The 27593-nt window shown below is 40.5% G+C and overlaps 1 protein-coding gene across 5 annotated transcripts; it reads right to left on the reverse strand.

Moving 5' to 3' along the window:
• Window positions 1–1193: 1193 nt before the first annotated feature.
• UBE2D3 (ubiquitin conjugating enzyme E2 D3) lies at window positions 1194–24379 on the reverse strand. Of its 5 annotated transcripts, XM_074866850.1 has the most exons (9): window positions 23927–24376; window positions 18497–18557; window positions 9466–9529; window positions 9349–9380; window positions 6692–6769; window positions 5748–5853; window positions 4282–4375; window positions 3712–3761; window positions 1194–2691 (listed from the first exon to the last, which is right to left on the reverse strand). In XM_074866850.1, coding segments are annotated over exons 3-8 (360 nt in total). In that variant the 5' UTR covers window positions 9467–9529; window positions 18497–18557; window positions 23927–24376; the 3' UTR covers window positions 1194–2691; window position 3712. The 5 variants fall into 5 exon arrangements, with proteins under 5 accessions (XP_074722951.1, XP_074722950.1, XP_074722952.1 ...); XM_074866849.1 differs by lacking the exon at window positions 18497–18557; XM_074866851.1 differs by lacking the exons at window positions 18497–18557; window positions 23927–24376 and adding an exon at window positions 23031–23129.
• Window positions 24380–27593: the final 3214 nt, after the last annotated feature.

A 27593-nucleotide genomic window follows, 5' to 3' on the forward strand; every position in this document is an offset into this window, starting at 1 on the left:
GGTACATTACTCACTGAGGTAATCACTAATTAAGCTTTTTGTTTTGGTAAAAGTTCTTAAATTCTTTCATCATCTCCTTATTAGCTCACGTTAACCAGCTCCTCCCCTTGCACCCCGACCCAAACAGCAAGCCCAAATATAACTTCCACAGGAAGCCTGCATGAGACACTACTGAGACAGCTTCAAGGACAAAACACCTGCCATTTCCCACTTCACAAAGATTGTAAGTCTCAGCATGACCTCCGGCATGCATATATAACATCTACAATTCACCCATGATTCTTTCATCAAAATACATACTTTCTAATTACAGAAATTTGTCACAGAAAGACCATTATGGATGTACAAGGGAAATATATAGTGGTCCAAACAAGACTTCCAAATTGTAATATTTTAGTATCTTCTCCTTCCCTGACCCTCCCTCATCCACACCTCCTTGAGTTTTATAAAGCCTGGTGCCTTACATCTCAAAACATCTTTCTAGTTGATTGCATAAATGATTTTAGTGGCTATGACTCCAAGACAAGTAATAAGCATCAAGTTAACAGTTACCAAAAAGGTGAGAGCAACATGTTTGTAAGCTTTGAAATATAAACTTTTACCTCAGCTGTAACGCCACTGGCAGCTATATTTTAAAATATATCCAATTTTCCAGTAAAATGGTGTAAGCAAAAACCTTTGGTTAGCAAAGCAGAAATACTGCACGAACTGCAACTTCATCAACAAATTTCAGAACATCATTTCAGCAAGGCATGCACTGTTCAAGAGCCCAGGTTTCTAAATTTCAAGCCAACTAGACTTTAAAATAAGTTCACTTTCATAGCTTAGAACCAGAACAAATCATGTCCAAACTACATAATCAAATTTTTATAAAAATTAAGGTTTAACATTTATTTTACATCTAGCTTTCCACATCCATGTGGGGACAAGGAATCAGAATGTACATAACTATAAGCAGTGCAAAAGTGGTGCCGGTGTGAAGTCACAGATGCACAACAAAGTGATAGTACAAGACTAGAGAAAATGAAGCTATGGATGTTAAGAATGGAGACCAAAAAAAAAAAAAAAAAAATCCAACAAGGAAAAATGTGAAGGAAGAGGGCAGGAAAGAGGAGAGCCGGATGTTTAATAATGCCCTTGTTGCTGCAAAGATAAACTAATGGCACAAGACAATGTTTCTTGTAGAACAAAAATCCAATAGCAATGAGTCTTTATTCACGTTTAGTCACCTGACATGAGGAAAGTGTCTGTTGCATTAAAATAGTCATCAATGTAAATGGCAGCATGGCTGAACAAGTCCTTTTCAATGGTAACGAACATCCCACATAGTAAAGTCACTTCAACACAGCCTCATGACAATTCCCACATCAAAACAGTACTTTATTTTATAATTTTTTGCCTCATCATTACTCCCACATTAAGATCTTTCAACTGTCAAGTGTACAAGGTGAAGAAAAAGGTTCTCAGTCAGCAAACACAGGTGCATCAGGAAGTATCTCCACAATACACCACTTCGGATCTGCTGGGTCCCAAGTCCATCCTTGAACGCTGGGCTCCCAGCACCAAGTGTAGCACACTACTAAGGCTACACTACTATGTTAGCTTATTAATTCTGCATACATCAGGCCGAACAATGTGTCAACCTGCAACAGACTGAGCATTATAACTGAAAATGGCAAAAGATTCACTCTATTGAACTTTACATCATTATTTGATGTTAAACAATGAGGCAAATCCCGACAGTATATACAAAAACCAGCTTTGCTTTTACAAAAGATTTTGTTTCCCATATTGATTAATCCAGGCAGCTAATTCATTGGTTTATGCAACTTTATTGAAGAAAATAAATCAATTAACTAGTAGAGCTATTAGTTGATCACTCATCCATTGACAACTTGCATCATTTATTCAGTGCTATATTAAACAGTGTTTTGGAAGACAGATTAACTAATAGCTCCAAGCCTCCTAACAAAATTTAAATGAATTACAAAAATGTTCTTAGACCCTATTTTGGAATACAAGGGATGTTTGACTTCCAATTTCCATTCTCTGTAAAACAAGAACTGGTCATTCCTTTATTGACATGCATAAGATACATCACATTTTCTGTTCTGCTGATGCTATAGATTCAGTACCAATTCTCCAGACACATCAGTTATGAGCAAAAGTATGTAATAAAACCTCAGTTCTCTAACACTGGAAGGTTTGGAACAAGATGGATGTTGCTACAGCAATGTTACTTCTTTGATGGGAGAAAACTGAACATCCATCTCCCCTCCCCCCTTCAGGTGATATCTTCAGTATCTGTTAGAGCAGTGAGGAATGTTTGTTTGTTTTTAATCTCATAACCAAGTTAGAATGAAGACATTGGCCACATAATACACATGCTCCATTAAAAAAAATTCTGAATCTTGGGCAATTGTTCTTGTGTAACTACTTTACAGATTCTAAAAGCAGTTATTGTCCAAAGCTGGAAGAACTAAAGTCTTCTCAGATGAGCATGTGCATGAATGGAAGGAGGTAAACAAAAAAATAAAAAAGATGAGGTCTGATAGGGGAGCAGCCGGATAAGAAAATCAAAAAAGGAACAGTAATTTAAAGTTTATTCCAGCTATAATGCAGGTTATTCTGACTTTAAGGTAGCATCACATGGCATACTTCTGAGTCCATTCCCGAGATATTCTGTTGTACCTGCAAACAAAAACAGGTATTGAATTAGTGTCAGCATGAAGATTACAATTTCCTAAACAGTTAATCATTAAGTGTCACTTTATCCCCATCTCCCTATTCTCTTCACACTATGAGAAACCTCTTTCTATACTAAGATATACTTGAACTGAAAAAAATGAACAAATTCCTCTCTAGACTAACTAGGATATCCTCTAATTTATATGAGACACTTCAAATTCAAGGCAAGCAGATTTGCTAGAAGTCCGTTGTGAAAAACTACTGAAGGGGACTAGAGACCACTTGGGGTGGGAGAGGCAACAGGAGCATTTTGTTTAAATATTGTCCTTAGATAAAGATTACAGTATCACATGCCGTAAGTAAAGATTACTTGGTTAATAATATCATTGGATACAGAATGTCAAAGTTACCCATTTCAGAGTAAAACAATACTAAGCATTTCTTCCCACATGAATACACTGCTCAGACAATTCTTAAAAAGGACATTAAAAGAATATTTAAGTACACTACTTCCACAGGAATTGAGCTGACAATTAGTTTATACTTAACTCCATGCTTGTCAGTAAGAAGTTAATTTTCAACTATACAAGCAGAACATAATCCCCATACATTTTCCTAGTTTGCATGTAGAAGACAGACACTGCTGAATAATAACAAGTTGAAATTTGGATTGTCTAAATTCACCCATGTCTAAGCATGAGGTCTCCCTCAGGGCGTCACTTTTAAGGAAATTCTGACAAAATCTGGGTAAATACTTACCAGAACAAGTTGACAAGCTGGCTCAAAACTCGATAATTATTTCATACTAATTTGTTTTTTGGCCATGCAAGAGCAGTATCTGTGAGAAATAGTGACTAGCCAATACGTTTCACACTAACCACAGGTCAAGCTGTTAAATAACCAAGTTCAGTAACTGGTGCATCCATTATCTGTTAGTTAATCCAGTGCCTTAGAGCATGCAGCACCCAAGTGCTGACAAGTTTCCATTTTGTTAAATGCACCATAATGTGCAGATATTCTTACCCTACAGCATAGCGTATTTCTCTGTCCACTCTCTTGCTAACCTATTGTACCTAATTGGACAAGTATATTTAGCATTAATATATATATATATGTAAAAAACAAGTCTACTTCATATAATTCTATCTGTGCAAAATGCTAAAAACACACAAGGAAAAAAAAGTTGTTTCAACACAGAGAGGAAAAGAGTTACGAAGCCTTTTTTAAAGGGGAGCACCAAAATTAAAGGCCAAGCTGCTAACAAAAGAAAGCATCAAAATAACAGACATCTTTTCCTCAATATGAAGATCTAACTCTGTTCTATTTATGCATGGTAAGCAAAAAACTGGGTAATACATACTTTAAAATACTGCCATGCATGTGAGAAAAAGATAGTTCCCTTCACCCACAACTTCAAAGATACTAAGCCCCTTTGTTTTTAAATTATGCACTACCAAGAATAGGTACTTCTTTGACACACAAGTTCTCTCCATTCCAGATTTTCACAAAAGGCTCACTCAACACAATTGCTGTCTGACAATGTACTCTTACAAACTTCGGTAAAATATTAGTCTTACACAACTCTGCACTTACTTGTCTCTGTCTGTTTTATAGATACGTGCAATCTCTGGCACTAGTGGGTCATCTGGATTTGGATCACATAACAGCGAACAAATGGATAAGAGAACTGTGAAAACAAAAAGAGAATTCTCTCAATGGCAAAACAGGAGCAACCATCTCAGCAACAATAGAGCACACATCTTTGGATTAGCACAATGTCAGCACAGAAAAGAACCTACCTAAAACGCCTTTTCCTGAATATGGCAAAAATAAATTTGTAACCCACTCTAAATAAAAAGTCCAGAATAATTTAAAAGTTCGTAAGAACTATCTGTTTCCTATTTCCTAATACTTATAGCTGTCAGTAAGCACACACGAGAACAGCACTGTTGTCTCCTGCACTATGATGCAATGTAGCAGCCAACAAAAGCACGTTATTATGTATTCTGCTGACCAGCATATTCCATGGTTTTATTCACTAAAACTAGAACTTCAACTTTTTAAAAAACACACTGAATTCTTTCTCTGTTGTAAGACAGCAATACCCTGGTCTGCACTGATAAAACTACATGTATGTTGTAAAATAAAGGAGTAACACTGTTGTAGGCAGCTATGAGGACTTAATCCTCTACTCTCACAGCAGCTTTGAAAGAAAAACAATAGTGACAGCATTAAAATGTAGGGAAACCACATTTAAATCAGAAACCTACTCCCTAGACAGACAGGATTTACAAGTTCTACAGACAAAGGAGCACTTTGATGGATCTTTTGAAGCCATAGTGACCAGTGGCTTTGAGGCAAAACAAAATTTGATCATCGTGAAAATATTTGAGAATTAACTGTTGTTTACTATAGTAAAATGAGGAAAGCTACAAAGCTTCTATTGCAGCACCACATCAATTTATCTTGAAGTAGAATCAGTAAGCTTAGTTCATGAAGTAATGTAATAAAATGCCAGTGCACAGTGGCAGAAAGCAGCATGTATCAATAGGTTTTCTTTTATTCATCTACCTGAGAAATGCCAATGTAAGTCTGCATGTAATTCTAGACAGACTCAGTCCACAGACTCAAGTCAAAAAACTATGTAGATTTCATTATTAAAAACTGACTTTAAACTATTCTTTAAATTAACATGCAAGTGTGTATCTACACGGTCAGCTTTAAACAAGCAGTTTCTCAGCCTTAGCTCAACTACACCACCACAGGCCTGTTTCAATCCAAATGCTGGCAGATTCCTCTGGGACCAAGCTAGTAATCTCTGTGAAGAATACTGAAGCAAATAAGTGGCCAGACAAGGCCTTACTTAAACAGCCATGTAGCAGAAGGTGTTAGAAAAAACAAATATCCATTAAAAATGCAGTAAAATATCATTATCAAATTGGCAAAACACAGGCTAGAATGAGAACGCCAAATCAAGAGACAGGTAAGAACTCAAAAGACAAAGCTAAAAGCACAGTATTCAACACAAGATGGAAACATTTCTCCTTCATGTAAGTTACCTTTAGAAATAGTTAAAGCAGGAGACCACTGTGATCTTAGAATATCAAGACAAATGCTGCCATTACTGTTAATATTTGGATGATAGATTCTTGTTGTAAATGCAACCTGCAACAAAAAAAATAAATGAAGAGCCTGTTTTGGTCTATGGCATCAATTATGTTACCCCTTCTTCTCAGTCAAGCTATTTAGTCAACTCAATTTACTCTAAAAGAAAAGAATTAAGCTGTTAAACTGCATCAAATTCATGGAAATTCACCCAAGCCACAACCTCTCAGTTTCCAATTACCAAGTACTCTATTTCAAACACAGAGAGGGGTAGTGTGAGGCTGTGTTTTAATCACAAGTGCCTGCATCGTGATGAAGACAGTCAACAGAAGTGCCTGAACCACGGTAACACTGCTATCACAGAGCTAAGGAACTTCAAACACTACGGTCACTCCAAGTGTGTACTTTCATATTGACTGAAGAGTGGAAGACCATGCTAGTGGCTGATAAAGCTACAAAAAAAGAGAATATTTTGCAATTACTGTCAAAGTCTAACAGATACTATCTTCACTGATTTTAGGCACTCAGCAAGTTAATCCCTATTCAGTGTCCTTCAGACCAACCCAAAGAGCTACACTGTAATACCTGACAGCCCCCTCAGCAAGAATTCTATCATAGTCACACAAAGCTACTAAGTTTTCCTATCAATTAATAGCAATAAAACCAAACATCACTCCAAGACATTCAGAATTCACACATATGAATTTGCTCCTAAAATATATGCTAACATACCTATTTTTGTGGAAGTCAGAGAGGGACCTAGCCATCTAACATACTGTAAGAATGCGTGAAAAGAAGTGAGAACTTTGCAATATTACAACACAGATGTTGACAGATTCAGTCCTGTACTCAGTTCTTTAAAGGGTACTAATTTCACAAATGAGAAAGCAATACTTACCTTAGGTGGTTTGAAAGGGTAGTCTGTAGGAAAGTGAATTGTCAAGAAGAATACACCACCCTGATATGGACTGTCATTCTGTCAAAGCAAGCAAATAATGCTATTAAAATCTTTAGGGCTTAATATCACTGAAGATGTTGTCTTTAAATAAATAAAAGCAGAGGAAATTTGTTTGCACTACTGAATTGTTTAATCCACCAATATAAGAGAAATGCAATTAAAATTCAATTACTACTTCCTAAGGTAAGCAATACAGAACACACAGAGGTCACTTTCTTGTATGGATCTCTTTGCCTGAGCTAATGCTTCATAGAAAACAGCTTCTCTGACAATTCACTCAGGACAACTTGGCAAAAGGATTCAAATGCCTTTGAGACAGCTCCAAGAAGTAATATTAACAGAGTGATGATCCTGTCAGGTTAGAAAACCTCAAGTTCTGTGTTTGGACCTTATCTGTTACGACCACCAAAGTTTACAGTGGCCATGGATGGCTCTAAGGGCGTCCCATTCCCTTCTAGGTTCTGTCCTTGGCTTAGGCATTGCTCAGCCCTGGCGAAAAGCTACAAATACACAGCTAACTCCTTGTTCCTTGCAAAAAACCCTGAAACAAAAACAAAACAAAAAAATCCCACCCCACCAAACAAAAAAAACCCCACCCATCAAGATTAAAGTGAATTCTTCCTCCCTTTCAGTATTAGAAGTTCACTGTAATCTAGTATGGAAGAGTCTTTTACATTTCCCTGCTCTAAGGAAACAATTATGGGGATAATTCATTTGGGTGCTAACTATTAGCAGTAAAGCAACATTTGGAGGCAAAAAAGCTGATACCAAGTACAGCATAAATAGACTAAATAGGAACTGCATAAGTTACTAGTTATGAGAAGAAAGATGTATGAAGTTTTAACTTGAAATGACAACTAAATTTCTGAAATAGAGCTAAGAACTTCATTGTTTAACTTGAAGACTACAATGCTTTTAATTCCAGATTCAGGGCTAGGAAAAATTAATCTGAGACACACAGGGTACACTTCTGAATTACTTCTAAATTGAATTTTCATATTAATTGCAAGAATATTTCACCAATCTAAGGAAGTAACTACATCTTACTTAGTTAAACATCAGAAAATTAAATTCTGCAACACAAGACAAGGGACTCAAACCTGAAAACATGTAGGTTATACCCTACCCAATCTCTACTGAAAACCTAGAAATCAAGATACAACCTCTTGTATTTGGTCAATAGATACTATGTGAGGCCTTGAGGAGCCAGAAAGCAACCCTTTTTACTGCACATATTCTGGGGATACGTTTTAGTAATTCTAAGAGGGATTTTTGTAATGTGTTAAACTAACGCAAGCTCTCTTACATCTAAGAAAATCACAGCCTGTAGAATATCCTATTGCAGAGGTGGAAGGCCAGATATTGGTTCTACAATCCTCGTCCATTATTCAAGGCACTAAGCAACACCACAGGAGCACTAGAACTACTAAAACCACACTCCTGTCAGGATACTGCCCATTCTTGGATCAGTAATGCAGACATTTTGACATCACAAAAACCATATGGGAAAGAAGGAGCTATACATTATTAAAGCAGAAGGGGAAACTAAAATTAATAATCCCAATTTAAATTCCACTGATGTTTAATACTTATGACCATGCAGACACCAGCCACGTAAAAATCACACTCAGCATAGTGTAGAAAGAACATTCCTTGCCATTTAAACATGAATACAGTTATTAAACAATTTTATCTTTTTGAGGCACCTAGTTACAATTGCCGAGGACCAGGGCCTTTGGAATGGAGAGCCATTTTTCCAGTCAGGTGAACCTCCAATAAGCACATTTTCCATAGCGATCTCCTAAAACCACACTTGTAGCTATATATAGTGTCAGGGCAACTCAGCATCACTGATATTTAATTTCTACTCTGTAGCCTCACCAGAAGCATCACATTGTGGCTGCAGGTCTACTGGCATGCAGTATTTGTCTTCTCAAGTTACAGAAGGTTTTGTTTTCTAAATATAGATAACCAACCCTGAGAAGTCCAGATGTCAAGGGTTTGCAGGTTATGTTTTCAGTGAAGGCAAGCATTTGCCACCTTTACTCTAACAAGGAAAAAGTCACATTTCAGGTTTCAGATGCTCATTGAACCCTTAAGCATAGACTTTTCTCCTCCAGTCATAGCTGGAACTTCACATTTCAGTGACTTTTTTTCCCCTTCTGTTCCTAAAAGTATTCAAGATCTCAGTACATGACAGCAGATCAAATAAGGATTCACTGCTCTGTTCTAAGATCCACACAAAAAGCACCTCAGCTAATTCCTGACACTGGGACCATCTCCTAGTACAAAGTTCATGCTAGATTCAAACTGTAGAAAAAGTTAAATGCAAACAAAGTTTCTAGATATTAACTGATAATGCCTAAACATTGCTCCAGAGATAATTTCAGCTGAAATACATGTCCTCATAAAACATTCCAACAATAATCAGGCTGATTTTTTTTTTTCCCCCTCCATTTTCTGTCACTGCAAGGTGTACCTCTAGAACTAAAGCTTGGTAAGGGGAGTTAAAAAGAAGTAAAACAAAAAACCCCAGAGTTTCCTCCTGAGTAAGAACTACTAGTTTAATATTACGTCACAAGAATCAGAATACTTACAGGTCCCATAATTGTGGCTTGCCAATGAAACACTACAAAAGAAAAACTCCGCATTATTATCTATGCATTATATGCTCTGAGTTAGCAAAGCAAAACATAAAACTTAAGGTTACTTACTGTCATCTCCAACGGGACCTGCTGAACACTGTGCTGGAGGATCACGGGCTAAGTCACTAAGTTCCTTTAGGAAAAAAAAGAACAAACAAACAGAACTGTTCAGAGAAGGAACACTAATGAACTCAGTCATTTTCACTTCATGTCCAGCAAAAACCTTTAACAGTTTTTCCATACACAAACACAAAAGAATGTGCATTAACAACTATTAGAACCACCAGATCAATATCAAAAATGTCTTTATAGAAGACAATGACCACCAAACCCAGTTATGAAGGTAAACAGCTACAATGACTATGCTTTTCCAAATAAATACCACTACTGTCAAGACACCACTGCTGAAGAAGGGACAGAAAGGAGAGCAGGACATGGAGCCTAAGGTGGGTAAAGCCTAACCACTTTCTGATCAAGGTTTTCAAGGATTCAGTGTTAGCTAGAGCAGCCTGAAGTGGGAAGAGAGAAAGCTATTAATGAGTCTTCATGAAACAGAAAGCAGTATGTATGTAACACCTGATGTTAAAGCTGGGAACAGAAAGAAAAAAACCCAACACAAACTCAGTTTCATTTTCCCTGCTACCTCCAGCAGGGAAGTATATTGCATAGATTGAAGTAGACAAGAAAATTAAAGAGGCTGACAAGTGTTAGAAGCAGGCAAAATATCTGTATTTTTTACTTTAAACTTCACATTTAAGACAATTATGCCTTTAAAATTCTGAATAACTGAGCTGCAGGAACAGTTCCCTCCCTTCCCCATTACAGAGGGAATGAAAAAGAAACTTCAGATGGAAGATTCTTTGTGGTGTATCAAGATCACTGTAATGAATCAAAAAACCTCAGCACGATTTTGTTTAAACACTCTGCAAGTTACTTGTTTGGACAGTGTCTTTTAAAATTAAATTTATTTTCAGTTGAAGTATGTAACAGATACCTTCCCTCTTCCCTGCTCTCTTTTAAATCTAAAAATGGCTTCAGGAGCTTCTATAAATCTGCACTTGTCAAGGCATCAAGATGTCATGAGAAAAGGGAAAACCTTCAGTCCCTCTCCCATGTATTAACAGTTGCACACAAGTTATTTTGCTACAAGTCTACACAAGCCATTAAAACAAGACCTTTCCATTACTTTGTCAGACATTTAAGAAACCCAGGCATTCATATTATGCTGGAAACACATGCATATTTGGATCAGACAGCTGTTTTGTCTGGAAAGATCCTAATGTACATCCTTTAAGTTTCACAAATTCTGCACATGATAAAAATTCAGTAAGTGCAAGCCAACACAAAATGAGGGAAAAAAAAGGTATGTTCCCTGTAACTTGAACACCTTGTCGTTTGGTAAGATGCTACAAACACAGAGAGAATAACACTACTTCAACATGTACAAGTCCATACATTCAAAAAACCCCCAAAACCCACAGCAAAAAAAGCAGTCCCCCCCCCAACCACCAAAAAAACTTAGTCCAGCATTTCCCTTCCCTACACGTGCCAATTTTGATTAACTTTCCCATTAACCAGACTTCAGTTTTGCACTGGAATCAGACTGTTTTGTAAAATGGAATTGTATCAGTTCTAATAAGCAATGGCACAATGCAGTTAATACTACAGTTCATTTCACTGCTGCTGTTATTTAGAAACATGGGCAGCACCTTCCAGATTATCACAGTAAATCTATTTAGAGTGCATTTCTCTACACTCCTCAGTTATTATTGGGGGTCCCTGTAATACTTACTTCTGCTGTGAAATATCACTTATTAGGTTCATATGTTGTTCAGCACCCTCCAGAAAAATTTGCTAAGTTAGATTTCTATTATCCATGTAAAGGAGAACAAGAAATGTAAAAGAACGTTCAGATAGAAAGCTTTTTTTAATTTCCAGGGTGAGGGTTTTTTTCCATTTAACAAATACAGCAGGTTTTGTTAATCAGGCTTAGTTCTCCTCATCCAAATATATTTTCCAGTTCTAAGAATGATCAATGATTTCCAAAATCTGAGAGAAAAAAAGATATTTTGTCCCTTAAAATAAGTTGCAGCAAGAAAATAAGCAGAAATACACAGATGTTACTATTTTAATGGAGTTGTTTAGTTACTACTGGATTATTTGACTTAATTGGGGAAGAAGACCAGATCCTATTTTTTTAAAGCTATCACAGGGACTAAGAACTGTGAAAAGGCTCTTCATGTAGTTTATGAAAACTATAAAAACAAATAGCACGAAGACAAGGACAAGAAAAAGATCAGCATAAGATGGACTGTCAGAGGTATGTGCATTAGACTAGAGAGCTCTTCAAAAGGCACTATCTTCAGAGAAACAAGAAATCAGCACTCAAGATAAAAATAAGCTATTTTAACACAGCAGGAAAATTAAGAGTATGTATACACGAGTTTTATATATACACATGAGTATTTAATATTTCAGTCTTCAGTTGTTTTGTAATACATGTCCATACAGAGTTACCCCTTTTAACCACTTGAACTGTTCTAGAGAACAAACCAAGCAGCGATTTTCATAAGCTAAAGGTCTGAAGTTTTGACTGGCCCCAAACAGTTCAGTAAAAAACCCTAATTGTGCCAAACAAAGCAGTTCAAAATACAGATAAGGTCAGGAACACATGATACACCACTTAGTATTTCAACCACTGAGCAAGTAATTTACCCAATAAAGTAAAATTTGTAGTAAAGCTGTTTGCTTCAGCAGAGTGTGAAGTGTTGTGGAAGAACCCGGGCAAACATGAAAGAAACACTGGCAAGCTTTGCCTGCTTACAGTAACACCAGACCTATTTCCCCTCCCTGTTAAGTGTTCCACACTTTACCACATCTATACAAAAGCAGGGAGACTTTTTGCAACAAAGGAGCAGAAAGTTTCCTCTGTGTAACTTTAAAAAGTGCCTCCTTCTGAAAGCTACGACTCTGCTGAATCCAACAGGCAAACTGGAATAACTGGAAACTAAACAAGCAGAGGCACATGGGCTGTGATATTCGGAGTGCAGGTGAAGCATTTCATTCAAGGAAAGGGAGTTTTTTTTTTTTTTAAAGCTTCCCACTCAGCAACAGAAACATAGACCTTCCTTCTCAGTTTAGCCATCAAGAGCTACTATTCTATAACAGGAAAATATTTAATCTGAAAAATATTTCTGACATCAAAACTAAGCTTCATCATCTCAATGAGCTGATTAAAAAATTATTTCTAAGAAATCAGTTCATAATTGTTCCCCTGCTTTCACCCATTTCTCACCACGAAGGTAAAGACCATGTGAAGTTTCATTTTACAAAGCAGTGTTTAACTATTTTAGAATTTAACTAGAATTTTAGAATTAAATGTTCTCAAGCACTGTTCTGTAAAATTTCACCATATAAGGGCTTTATGCTTCTAATATTTCTTCCACTGCAATACTTACTATCTCCAACTTTGATTCTTTTAGTTTGCATTCAGTTTCAGTAGTGCTTTCCTTCATTGAGAGGTACTAAGTTACATCCCAAACTTGCTTAAAAATCCCCAAAGTAGAACCCACATTTTCCTGGAGTCAGCTGCTATAGTTTTTCACTTTACAGGTGGCTTAAGAAAAAAACAGAAATTTCAAATTACGAAGACTTTACATAGAGACAATAAGCCAACTTTGGTTCAGAGTGATGTGTTATATGCCTATCGGAAAGGATTAGTCTTGAATTACAACTGTGACTAGTAGTCTCTGGCACTGCCAGAGGTTTCCGGTATAGCTCCAGCATATCACCATTTCTGTGTCCCAGTTTCCAAATATAAAGTTGTGATAGTTCCTACCTCTCCACAAGGATGACTAGTCACTTAGCATTTTACAGATTTAAATACTGTTTAAGAAGTAAGTGCCAGTGCCACTGTTAAGAGGACAATGGCAACACAGCATGTACAAGAAGCAACATACATACATTTTGGCAACAGAGTTTTCAAAAACAGAGAGATAACTGCAAGTACAGCAACAGTACCCGTCACTGCAACAGACAGACCTGCTTTAACACAAATTCAGCAGCATGGTCTTCTGCCAGTTTTACATTAAGTCTGTAGCAAGATAGTTTTATTGGTGAAACAGACCCATTCTTAACATTCTCTGTTCTCTTTCTCTATAAATTCATTAAAAAGCTAACCAAAAAAATAAAGCAGTATTTTCAAGGAAAAAATGCTTATAAAAGCTAACTAATCTGCTTGTTTTGCACAAATATAATCATAACATAGAAAATATAGCTTATGCTTCAACTGATGATCCAAAACATTGACATGTGAGTGTGAATGCAGGACTACAATCCTATTATAAACCACAAGTGTCATTTTTTTTCCTGACAAAAAAAGCTGCTAACAAACAACTCCTCTCTACCAATTATTTAAAAGGATTACAGAAGTCATTTAAAGGATGAAGAAAATTTAAAGAATGGCAAAGGATACCTCATCCAAATATGCATGAGCAAGACAGTGAAGGACAAATATTTAAGGGAACTAGTTGCTTTTCTCACAGAAGTTTTCAGGTCACAGCAAATTCAGTAAGAAATAACAGCCTGATGCCTACCAAGCTGCCTTCTTGCAAGGTACCAAGTAGAGCAGCATCTGTGTTGGTTCCTTTTCTTCCCATTTGTTAGAATTCATACTCCCTGTTGGCACTACTGCTACATTTTTCTAGTTTAAGCTGGAAATAGCCAGGGCTTATTTTTAATGATAGTAGCAGCTGACAAATACAGAGTGGCAGAAGATCACTTCCACCAGAGTGACTGAAGATCACTCATTTTTCTCCACAGGCATAAACTCAGTTAGATTTAATATTGGTTTGTAAAGGTTTAATACTGGTTTGTAACATAATTATTTTTTAAAATCATATATTGCAGCTTTCTGGTTTGTAGTCAAGAAAGCATAATGGAAAAAATGGGGTTAATTTGCTTTCAGTTTCCAAGACAATAAGTCATTCTACCTGGAGAGCATGAAAGGTGATACAGAGTTAAATGAGAAGTTTAAACTTAAAAAAAGAAAAAAAAAGAACACTTAAGCCAAACAAAACCCAACATTTATGAATTCTGAGTGCTTGTCTAATGTTGCCTGTGGATATTTCAAACTCTAAGCATCCAAAAATTCATCACTGCATTAGTCTCACTCATTAGCTCACAGCTGAAAACAGCTTTAAAAAAGAAGGAAGGATTGAAAGCAGCTATAAAGGGAGGGGAAGAACATTTAAGCCTGTTTGAAGATTAAGAAGTGTCAACCAGCAAAGAACTACTGCCTCATCCCACACACCTGCATTTGCAACATTCGTTTCAGCATGAAAATTAATTACCCCTGGAAGCAGAAAATAACAGTTTGAAAGAACACTCAATGTAGATTTCTAAGCTGAAGAAAGCAATGGCACAATACACATCACAAGGCAAGTGTAACCAGCAGAAAATTATCAGTTTTAAACAAGCTGGCCTTTTGGCTAACACTTAATAAATGGATAAAAACAATGTGTAATGACAGTGCATAATATAGAAAGATGTAGGTTTCTGTCATTTAAAAACAGACATTAGAGCAAATATGCAGAGAAAACACATGAAGAGCAGTCACAGAAAACAGCACGGGCCAAAGAGCATAGTTTTTAAGAAACCCAAAACGTGACCAGGAATTAACAGTTGTGACTGTCCCTATCTTGATTATTCTGCTTGTTCTACTTTACATGGTTCTCCTACCTTGAGCCTTTAGCATGGAATTTTTCAGGGTACACACTGCATATTGTCTGTACAATTACAAGACAAACACAGAAACATTCATGTTTTAAGCCTCACACTAAGGAAGGAAATGCCAGGCTGCTGTGCAACTGTAATTAAGTCAATTTGTGTGCTTGGACTGTGATACAAACTACTCAGATGACTACATGCTATCTTTCCAAAGAACCTACCTTTCAGTACACAAGCCCTTTGTGAATGAGACTACTGTCTACAGTTCTTCTCATTTGTTCTGAAATTTGGAAGGTATACAATGTAGGTAATGGTCTTCAGAAAATTTCAGAGTTACCGCAGCTGAAATGGCTTGCTATTGTATCCCAACCTTTCACAGAGTTCACCACCTCTGTAGCTGGACAGATCCGACTGGAAAAGGAGCTCAGTTACCAACTTCCTTTCCTGGTCACTCACTAAAGGCATTCAGAACAGACTTGGAAAAAAAGGTGGCAACTACACACCTATAGCTGTACTTTGAACTCAAAGTTATGGCTTGTTTCCCCCCTGAAAGTAATCAAAACCCACAGCAGCCGTCTTACTCAAGATGAAGAAAATCTGACTGCTTTACACACATCAGTTCTGAGGTATTATAACAATTATCATTCCCTGAAAATAGAGCTATTAAAACACTTATGCTCAGTGTAGGATGAGGGCTGTGCTATTGACTAAAGTCGGGTGAAGGGAAAAAGCGTGAAGCACTGGCTAACTACCTATCCATTCAATGATAATCAGGTATTTTAATTATGGCATTTCCAAGCTTTTGAATATTGGACCCTGAAACCTAAAATACTTTTCACTTGGAGATTTTTCCTGCAATAACCACACTGATCTTTGGTTCTGTAACCCAGGACTACAACACAGCCCTCAGAAAAGATGGTAACTACTGTCAATGTGCCACAAGAGAAGCCGCAAGATGCACCTAGCTAAATGAAACAGAATGTCTGGGAAACAAAGGGACAGATTAAATTCAATATAGACAAATGTGAAGTGATGCACTTGGAAAGAAGTTTATATTCAAGGTAAGGCACTCTGGTCTGATGGCTACCACCCAGCAATGAGATTTTGGCATTGTGATAGAGAATTTCACACAAATGCTAGCTTAACACTCATTAGATGCTGGGGTTTGGCATGTTACGTGAGAGCCTTCCAACACGCTGCCCTGCAGCTTGTCAAGGACGCGGTAACACACAGCAGAACCTCAGCCACCAGCATCCGACACATCAACCAGAAGCAGCATCTGTACATGCATTGCCCTGGACTCAATGCGACAGAGCCTCCCAGGGTTTGTCAAGCCTATATAAACAACTTTGGGGACTGGTAGTGTACGGGACAAGTTTTTGTATAAATCACAAGCAGCCTTAATTGGGCACTTAACCTCAGTAAATCTGCACTTTCTGAATAAAGATACAAAAATTCTCCATGTTCTCAAGGAAACACGGAAAGGAGGATCATATACCAAAGTTATCAAATTAATATTCTTAACAAATAACACATCTCTAATCAGTGTGGTGAATTCATTGTTTAGATGTAGTCCAATATATTTTTCTGAAATTTAATTATTTAACCTAATGAACTCCGAAAATCAGCTCCCCTTTTAAAAAGCTGTCTTGACTTATCACTCCATGTTTTGTAGGAACCCAAAGATGCATGTGAAAGCTATTGCAACATACTATAGGGGTATATTGTACAAACACAGCTATGTGGGGATGATTACACAATCTTATCTACAGCTGTACAATTACCCTATCATATTATGCTACTGTGTATAACTACCCCTCATAAAGTTTCTGTGTTTTGAACAGCTAGTGGTAGGGATGCAAAACTAAGGGCCTGTCTATAGGATCAGGTCCAGTTACACACAAAATCAGCTCACACTGAGCCAACAGACCATAAAAAAAAAATAATCAAAAACTATTTCTGGAGTACAGCTGCTCTTATAGTTGAGTTCCACCTCAGCTATCTAGAGAATACTGATATCCACAAGGGTCTTAAAAAAGCTAAAAGAAAAAAAGGAAGGAAAAAGTGTTTAAAAGCATATCAGACTGCAACCTGAATTAGGGGAATAGAAGGGGGCCATGGCTCATCTGGCAAACTGTCATTTAGGAGATTCTCCTGTATTAGTTTTAATTTCTTCTTGCCTTGAATAAAGCTAAAACCAAAGTTTGAAGTTATCTGATTTAGAGAATTACCTGATATTATTACTGAAATAGGCCAGCAAAGTTTGGGAAATATTGCCTTAGAGCAGGACACTCATATTTACTAGAAATCTAAAAGAGCTCTTGGAAAAGCTCACAGAAGTGATGAGCACCTGGCCAACCTAACTACAGGTTACAGAAAAAGCTTGCTATAAAGTTAACTGAGCACTTAACACAATCCTCATGCCTTCCATCAAGAAGACCTAAAGCACTTTAGCATCTGCACTCAGTTCAGCTTGCAACTCTGGTGTCCAGATGCTTGTGGAAAGGATTAAACATTTGTCTCCTCCTTCTTTTACTGGGCCCTAACATTTGCAAAGCAGTCTGCAATCCTCCCATCTTGCTTTCTTAAAAACCAGAATAAAAAACCCCATCACAATTACACTGGAAAAAACTGCAGGGGTTCTTGAAGATGTCTAGCATATCATGACTCTCAAAGGGATGAAGTTCAGAACAAAGGCTTCCTTTACACAAAATTTTAATACTTAAGTTTACTGTTGTAAGAAGGCTCTGAACAATGTTTACACAAAATTTTAAAAATCCCCTCTATCTATTTAGCTTTCAGTCCTGAATTCTGCAATGCTCTATTTGGCTCATTTTTCAGTATTAAACCTTGTCTTCATCCAAGTGTTTTATGAAGAGTTGCCAAAGGCATAAACACCAATTTAAACTTGTGAATGTAATTTTAACTAATTTTTTTTTGCAAGGCTTCCCCAACACAGTGTGCCACATGTAATGTATCAGATCAGTGCCCCATAAAAAGCCCACTGAAGAGAGTTTTTTTAAAAAAGCTCCCGTATTTTCCATTTAGACTTTGAGGTATTAAATTTAGATTCAAGAAGTTTAAAACACTGTTCAGCATGTACAACTTACAGTTTAAGACTCTCTTCTGAAAAAAACAAGTTGACAAAAAAGCAACTGCATATAAAAACGCATTACTGACTGCAATCATGTATACACTCTCATTGCTGCTTTCATTTCTTACCCTACTTTTTTCTGCATATGATACCAGCAGGTTACTACATCACATCAGTCAAAGGAAAAAATGCATGCCTGTAACTCAGCCTTTTCAGTGTAAGCTACAGCATTTTAGCCTAAACTATCAACAAAAGTCAGCTTATACCAAGATATCAGACCTAATGCTGAAGTGCAGACCACACGTTCCCATCTGCCAGCTCTGATGCACAGGGGAGGGACCTATACAAGAACACAGGGCAGACAGTTAAAGTGGCAAAACCTTAATATTTGCAACAGAAAGATTTATCGGGGATCGCGCATCAATGCCCTAATCTGAATTACACAAAAGCTCTACCCTTTTCCACTCCTCCTTACCAGCTGTCACTTGGCATCTCAGACAAGGTTAAGAACCTCCATCCTCTCTCCTTCAACAGTTCAACCCAGCGGACCACGGGTAGGGGATGATGCCAGGCTAGAGGTGGCCTCTCAGAGGAACAGGGATGCCTTTGGCAAGAGGCAGTTTACTGCTCTGTATTCAACAGCTGCTACTTACAGCTGTTTACATCCTTCCCCCCCTTCTTTACCCATTAATGTGTGAGTGCAAAGAAAGGCATTAGTGCTTCAGAGCTGGTTACAGACTGGGGAGGCGGTTGAAGGGAGCTCATTCTGGGGAATTCTACAGCAGCTCTTCTGTAGAAGAAACTCACGCAGGGAATAATAGCAAAAGCATTGGCTTACTTTCAAAAACAGATCTTTAAAAGCTGGAATAATCATAAAGAAAACGTTGTCTGGACAACCTTTTTACCCCATACATTATCCCACCCAAATCCTTAACATACTGAAGAACTCCATTTTTAAGGTATGCAAGAAGTACCCCTCTAATGGAATATTGATCTCTGAAGTTCTGTAAATTACTTAAGTGAAATTATGATCCCCTTCTCCCCCCATTCCAATGCACACATTTAAAGATCTAAGCTGACTGGGAACTTGTTCCACAAGCACAGTGCCCAGTTAACAGGAGAAATCTTTGAGCTACTGCAGTCCAAACTTTCTAGTTAAGGAAGCATCAGTTTTCCTCTCTCATAAAAAATGACCAGTTCTGAAAACACGTTCAAGACCCTAATGCTGGACTTGAATATGGGTATCAAACCTACCCAATTAAGAAGCATTATTACAATTTTAATGATACTAATTTCATAGTATAAATGTAACTTTTGACTATTCTGATAAACTAAATCTTACACAGCATTTAAGTGATGACAGACTTCATCTGATGCTGAATATTTTTATTCTGACTTTTAAAAAACACTGAAATTCTTCAGTACTAGTGCTTCCCAAACTCTATTACTGAAATCTCATGATATAAAAAATCAACCACTGCCTTCTGGCTCAGCATGACCCTTTTAACCACTGAGTGCCATAGCTGCACCGCATTATCTACTTGATGGAGAACTAGTCTACCCCTGGAATGTAAAAAAGGTGAATTAACTAAAGTAAAAAAGGTAATTCAATACATACAAAGACTATCCACAAAGGTTTAAAGAATTTTAACTAAGCTTACATCAACTGCATTTCATTAGCTAGTTAATCTTAACTTTGAGCCCCTAAACAGACAAATCCAGACTTACTTCTAGACATTCAAAGCAGATCAATCATAGTTATTTAACTATTTTGAGTAAGCCCAGCAAACTAAATCCAAGACTGCCTGCAAAAATATTGTAGGTTTCATCCAGAGAAGAAAACTTAATTCCAAATAGCTTTTTCTAGTTCAACTGATTTTTTTTTTTTTTAAATTTCATACTAAGTTCAAAAGAAAATAGGAGAAGTTTAAAACAAAAGGAACAGACAGGTTTTATGACTCTTAACTGAATCACCTCTACAAAAGCTACTATTGGTTAAACTAATGTAGATTTCCATGCTGCCTTCATTGCTGCATATTACATCCAATCTCCGAAAAATATGGGTATCTCCAAGGATAGCAGCATTTCCTGCTATGAGCATCTGGAGGAGGGGGGAGTTAAAGTTGCAGTTAATTATACATCTAGGAATAGCGCTGGGAGCTACAGCCTTGAGCAAAATAGTTATTTAGTCTCCACTCCACCACTGCCAATGGAAGCCACCTATCTGTACTTAAGTAGGGATAAATGGTTTTGCCACCTTCAGCCTTTAGCTTCCAGGATGTCAACTCCACTTAAGATTTTTTCTGACATAAGGATGCTGGCTTGTGCTATGCTTAACCAAATGGACATAAAACACAGCAGGCACAAGTTTTCTTAAGGATTTCACGGACAAGACATTTCATGTATACATCTCCTGTATTAATTCTATTTTTAGCCTATCAAGATCACCACTTAGGCCTTTTATACTACCTCGCCTTAATGGATGCATACAGCAGCAATAAAATGGACATACATCAATGATATAACATTCCCAAGTTTTCTCAATTTTACGCATTCCCAATTCCCTACTCCCACATAAATGCCTCCCTACTACCGGATCATCGTCATTTGAACCAGAAGCACCAACATGCTGCAGCAATTACAGGATGTACGTTTAGCAGGTACCACTAGATACTTCAGACAAAGACAATGTGCCACAAGCACATATCAAGCATTTAGGTACAAGCTCATAAATCAACATGAATTTGTTCAAAATTGGGGAAAAATTTTGTCTTCAGGAAAGGAAACGGTTAAAATGAACACGTAGGTTTACATTATTCCATGGCAAAAGCACTTGCTTGTCACAATAAAACAACTGCCACTCTTGTGCAAAGCAAGTCGTATCAATAAAAGCAGAGTTTTGCCAATCGAATGCAGGCTACCCGGAGGGCAGATGGCACAGATGCAATGATGAGCTCCAGCATAACATAATCGTTCTGGGACTGGACTGGCTAGGTACCTGACAACTACTTCAATTTGAAGCACGCTTTATAAAGGCTGTTCCAGAAGTAGATAACCCAACACATGACACAGGAATACCCATGTGTTTTCATTTCCAAGCCTAAAGTAGAATTTGCCCGTTATGTTTTAAGTAGGGGTTGCTGTATTCTGAATGTGTAATATACTTCAGATTGAATTTACAGAAACACAGTCTGAAAGTCTGATTTACCCAATAAAGAATTTTATTTTGCCTGATATGTCAAGTCCATGAAGAGGAGTCAGCCAAACAGACTGAAAATACCTTTGCAGATGCATTTGGGATGTCATCTGCTGCAGGAGACAATGAATTGTAGTCCTGACAGGTAATACCACAAGTCAGACTAAATCAGCTATGTGTGATTACAATGTTCTGAGGTCCTGGTCTCTCTTTAGCCTGTTCTGATCTAGTGCCAACAACGTACTACAAGGAAGCAGAGAGTTTCAAGGTCTGATCAGTGACCTTACAATTGGAAAACAGGGGATCCCAGCTCACCGGTGACAGAATGCCATTCTCGGGCTTTACCAGTTGGCAAGATTAAAATCTAAATTCACAACCATCTTGGTACAAAATTGACCCTGCTATTTTTGGATTTCAGCCTCAATCCCAGTAAACGTTCATATCAGAAACGATGCCTGGGAAGAAAGCAACTTGTAAGCAATGGTTCCAGTTAGCAAAATATCCCTTTCCAGGTTAGCAAATACAAAATCAGAACTGTACACCCTATGTGAATTTGGAAGTTTATCTTGTAGTATGGTGTGATTAAAAATAGCATCTTCAACAAAAAAAAAGCCAAAAACCAACTAAAGAAGAAAAAAACCCTAGCCCAACTGTCTCAGCAATCTTAAACTGTAGCACTGGGCAAATGAAGAAGCTTTTGCTACTACACAGTGCCATAGACTGTAAGGACCAATACAGGACTGCACACAACAGGCCAAAACCTTGAAGTCAATGAGATGACTTACTGATTCCAGAGCCATGCTGAATCGTTTTAAGGTTTTGACCACCAGATTACTACGTAAGTGGGGGCTTGCCTTGGTTTATATTTGACAATAAATGCTTACCTGCAGTGCCTGAATGTGTTTCATAAGCATGAGTTGATGACAAAGCATACCAGGGAGTATCCTAGCTGTGTTTCAACTCAAGTGATATCATCCACTAATACAAGGGAACAAGTTCTGATGGCAGATTCAAAAGAAATTGTTTTGTAATTCTTGTAAGAGCTTACCCGTAATTCAGCTAGCACTAATCCAGAACAGATTTACAATTCCCAGGGATAACAGAATTGTCCTTTCACTGATAACTTACAAATAACGTCATTTTGTCTAAAATATGCCCACAAGCACTACCAGAGAGATGCGAAATTACAGCAAGACTAATAGATGGCAAACTTTATCCACCATCTACAGAAGGCGTTTCGTGCACCGAAGTTTACTTCACCGATTTCAGGACACACTGACTTTCTGCCATCTTGCCAGGCTACGAGATGACCAAGAAACTCCTCTCAGCTCTTGAAATACGTAAGTGCTCCACGTAGCTCGCGTAGGAGCGCAGATCAACAGCGACTTCCCGGTAACGCCACTGCGCTCCCATCGCGTTTGCAATTACATCCCAGCAAAACCCAAACCTGAAGCGCTGCCGCCGAGAAACCCGAAAGCTGCCCAAGCGCAACCCTCACGCCGGCATCCTTCTACCCTGGGAGAGGGCTTTTTAAAAAAAAAAAAAAAACCAAACAAAAAACAAAACAGAAAACAAAACAAAAAAACCCAACAAAAAAACCCAAAAAACTTTCATCACCTCGGCATTTTTTCCGAGTTAGCCGCGAAGTTACTCCACCCGGCTCCGATTGTGCAACGGGGAGGCGGCGGCGCGGTGCGCGCTCCCGCCCGGCGCGGGGGGCGAGGCGAGGCGGCCGGCGGTCCCCGGGAGGGCCGAGCCGGCCCCTGGCTGGAGGCGGGGAACGCGGGGAGAGGATGGCACGGCGGCAGCTGCTCCGGAGCCGACGGGAGCGCGGACGTGCGTGTGTGTGTGTGTCATGTTATTGCAGAAAGCGAGAGATCCCGGAAAGAGCCCCAACTAGGCGAACCGGCCGCCATCTTACAATGCGGGAAAGAAGTTGCACGCCAGAGGGGAGAGACCGGCCGAGCGGCCGGCTGCCGGCCCCGGGGAGGGCCGCCATCGGACCGAAAACCCCTCCGGCACACACGGACCGGCACCATGCGGGCCAGCTGGCGGCGGAGGGACAGTGGCGGGCGACGCCACCGCCGCGCCGGACTGGCTCCGGGTTGCGCTGACATTTGAGCGTCCCCGGTGCTGCCGCTCCCCGCTCGCGGCAGCGGCGACGCCCGGGCCCCGGCCCCAACCGAGACCGCTCCTCCCCGCCATCCTCCGGAGCCCTGCCCGACCTCCGAGGTCCCGGGCCTAGGCCCGGAGAGAGCGGCCTCCCCGCCCCAGCCGGGCCGCGGCCTCCCCGGAAGGAGCCGGCCCTGCCGGGCCTCGCTCAGACGGCCTCCCGCCTCCCCCTTCTCCCCCTCGCCGAGCCCGGCTGGCGCAACCCCGAGGCCGTGCCCCTCTCCTCCCCGGGCGGGGGGGGGGGGGGGGAGGAGGAAAAAACAAAAATTAAAAAGAGACCAAAGTGGGAAAAGGGGGGGGGGGAGCGGGGGGGCAGGCGGAGGAGGAGCCGCGGCGCTCACCTTGTTGATGCGTTTCAGCGCCATTGTGTGCGAGTGCCGCCGCCGCCGCCGGGCCCGTCTGTGCGCCGCGGTGACTCCGCGCTCCGCTCGCGCCGAGGGGGGGCCGGGAGGGAGGGAGCAAGCGAGGAGGAGGAGGAGGGGGAGGAAGGCGGAGAGGGGGGAGGGGGCAGCTGCGCTTCTCCTTCCTCCGGAAACAGCCGAGGGGGGCGCCCGACCGGAGCGCGGCGGCCGCTCAGAGTCCTGCTTGCCTGCGGGCAGCGAGACCGTGCGCCGGGAGGCTGCCGGGGGAGCGCTCCACCCGCCGCGCCGCTTCCCGTCACCGCCGGGAGGACAGAAGGAGGGAGCGGGGAGGGGGAAAACCGAAAGGCGCCGCCCGCCCGAGAGAGAGGGCGAGAGAGCCCCAACAGCGGCCGCCGGCCAGGCCCAGACGCCGCGGGAGGGCGGGAGGCGGAGCCGGCCGTGAGGGGCGGGGCGAGGCGCTGCCGCCGCCGCCAGCGGCACCCCGCCCCCCCGAGGGCGAAGGAGGAAAGGGGCGGGACAAGCGCCGCCGAGCGCATGCGCCGCCTGCGCGCGCTGTGGCCCAGCCTAACCCACCCGGAGGAGCGGGGGGAGGTGTGCGAGCGGGCGAGTGGTAGGCGCCAGCGCCGCGCCGGCGCGCAGGGAGGGCGGGGCACGGGAAGGGGCAGGAAGGTTCCGCGGTTGCTCGCGGCGCCGCTTCCTGCCGCTGCCGCCCCAATAGCGCTGTCCCGCCGGTCCGCAGCGGCGCGGCGGGCGCGCGCCCGCGGTAGCCCCCTGGGCGCGGTGGCGCGCACCGCTGACGACAAGTCTCCGCCTCGCCGCCGCCGCCCTCCCACGAAATGGCGGCGGCCGGATCTACATATGTGCGCTGACGCGGCGGAACGGTATCGCTCCGCGCGGTACACTGGCACTCTCAACTGTTCAGAGCTGGGGGCTGCCACCGGCTGGGGGGGGGGGCTGGGCCCTCCGGGCGTCCGTGTGGCGGCGCGGCAGAGAGCGAGGATTAGGCGTTCTTCCGCCTCGAAAGAAGCACCACCGGCTCTTTTGGAGCCCCTGCAGCTGCGGGGCCCGGCGGGACGCGGAGCGCCTGGAAGGGGAGCGAGGAGGGCGCGGTGGCGGGAGCCCTACAGCGGAGGGGTTTGCAGCTATCGCTCTGGTGCAGCGATAACAGCTCAAGGTCCGCGCTTGCCCGGGAGAGAAGCAGCATCAACGAGGAGTTCAGGCCTGCTGTGGGCGTAACGGGCCTGCAAACTTTGTTTTTGTAGCGTGTCGGTACATAGAAGTAAATCAAACCGAGTTTCTCGATACAGGGCAAAAACACCACCAAGGGAAGATACCCAGGCTGTCCGCACGAGGGCCAGGGTCATCAAATAATTATTTAATTTGCAGTGATACCTTCTGCGACACTTCCAGCTCCTTAAGGCCTTATATTTTGGGCAACACGGGTCAACAAATCAGTCTAGCTAGGCTCTTTTTTCTCGTAGTAATAAATTGTGTAGATTTATGCATAGTTGTGTACGTGGGGAAGGACTCTTACTCCACTTCTGTGAAGTAACAAGCAGAGAAAGATTGCCAGACTGCCTTTCTGCTGTAATGAGCGGATATATCGTATTAATAAATAGGGCATTGGCTGTCAGGGAGTATGGATATGTAATTAGCTAAACCCATTGCACTGAATCGAGTGTGCATACATTACAGTGCCTTTATTGCGCTACTGTTAGCTTTCTTGCTATCTAGGATGCTAATTATTATTTGTCTGGAGAAGACAGCCTATTCAGAAAACTGGATTGTGTAACAATGTTTTCAGTATGAAGCTTGGGAATAGCTGGCAGTGAATTAGGGGAGCAATGCCCTTTTTTAATTTTTATTTTTATTTTAAAAATAGTACTGTGGTAGGACTGCCATACTTTTTTATTGTTCAGATCATGTACAGGCTAGAGAGAAAACTGCCTTGTCAAGTTCAGTTATCTTTCCATAATCACCTAAACCATTCCTAGCAACTTCCTTGCGTAGTCTTCATTTTCTGCTTATTATTTTAATTGTACTGAACAGCATATTCAGGAAGTGTAGTCCCAAACTATTTCATTAATGTTCTTATCATCTTAAGAATATTGCTGAAAAACACCTTGCCAGTCCTTGCCTGCTGTCAATTACGGACACTATTAAACTGCACCAAATCACCAGTGTGTCTATCTTTCTGTCACAGACATCCTTCTCTGCCTTCTAAATTGCTTACAAACTTTCTGAAGTTTTTTCATTATTGTTTGTATCTCAGGAGATTTAGGTACTTAACAGTATTCCAGTTCTACATTTTTAATTATTAGTTGAGATTAATGACCTCTAATATGACTCTCTATTTTGATCTGGCTTGTGATTAGCATTTTACTGTATAATGAAAGGAATAAAGAACAGCACAAACATACTGTTGACAGTGTGTAATTTTCCCTGCTAATTTAAGACAACAGGAATTGTTAATCTAGTAAATCAAGTTTTGTTTGTGTGCCTTTCAACAGTTATGTGTTAAAATCAGTATCTCTATTAGCATTTGACCCCAAGTAGAATTTAAAATGTATTGGATAGCTCTTGTTTATTGCTCAGAAACAGGTTTGCATATTTTTAGTAGATCTGTTTAGACAAACACTTTATTACACTCACTGGTCATTGTTTTTAAACAAATCCGTCAATTTAAGTAACTTTAAATACACTTGAGAAAATGAATAAAAAATAATGACTTGTGTAGGAATGAAAAACAAGACACACACTCATGGCCATTTCTGCAAGTCACAGCACAGAGTCCTGCTGGGAGAACATTATAGTTCTCACCTTCATCTCTTTTTCCTCAAATTGTGAGGTAAAAATCATGTATTTTGCCCTCAGCATTTGGAAATAAATAATTTGGAAATAAATAAATAGATTTTCTACTTCAGTAGGAATACTCAGGTGAGTAAGTCCTCATGACCTTACTATACTGACGTGCCATACACAAATTGTTTCTTGCCTTTACTATATGCAGCAGGTGTACTATACTTGCATGGATACCTCATCTAGTAATATAAAATGCAGGAGGCACAGATGATGGTTACTGAAGATGGGCGTTGCAACTTACTGTGGAACTACCCAGTCTATTTGGATTTGCTTAATTTTAATTTGATTTTTGAAGCTAACTCTCAGAAGTGGGTGAAGAGAGGTATTACCATGTCTAATCCTCATGTGGTAGTAGAGCTGGGTTAGATTTTCAGGGGTTTATTATGCAAAACAGCTTGGTGGATGTGGCATGGTAATAAACAGTTTGCACAAAAATACTGACAACAGACCAGCTCGCTTGGACTCCATCTCTGAATTTGGTTTGCTTTTTCAAGTACAGCGTTACAGAGCCCTGTGCGGCCAAGTGGTCAGTAACCTCCAAAGGCTGAATGTGCCAGTCCATTTCAGCTGCTTGTGGTGGTCCAGCAGAGCAAGCATGAATGGAGATAACCTTGATATATTGTTACAGCCCTTTCCCCTCAGCAGAGGGGATGAGGGAAAAGCATCCCAGTCTTAGTTTAAAGGTTAGTGTAGTCTGCTTGCATATCAATGTCAGTTTTTCACTTCCGCTTGCCTGAGACCAGCCGCTTTCCCATTTTGAGCATGCTATTCTACCTGTCTTCAA

This window comes from Strix uralensis, chromosome 4, assembly GCF_047716275.1.
Source record: "Strix uralensis isolate ZFMK-TIS-50842 chromosome 4, bStrUra1, whole genome shotgun sequence".
In the NCBI taxonomy this organism is placed as follows: Eukaryota; Metazoa; Chordata; class Aves; order Strigiformes; family Strigidae; genus Strix; species Strix uralensis.

What these genes read in the sequence shown, in the direction of transcription:
- UBE2D3 (XM_074866849.1), bottom strand. Translation starts at nt 23,950, where the DNA reads ATGGCGCTGAAACGCATCAACAAG. An exon ending in CGCTGAAACGCATCAACAAG is followed by an intron (nt 9,530 to 23,926) that starts GTGAGCGCCGCG and finishes TTTTTCCTAAAG; the next exon opens with GAACTTAGTGACTTAGCCCG. An exon ending in AAGCCACAATTATGGGACCT is followed by an intron (nt 6,770 to 9,348) that starts GTAAGTATTCTG and finishes TTGCTTTGACAG; the next exon opens with AATGACAGTCCATATCAGGG.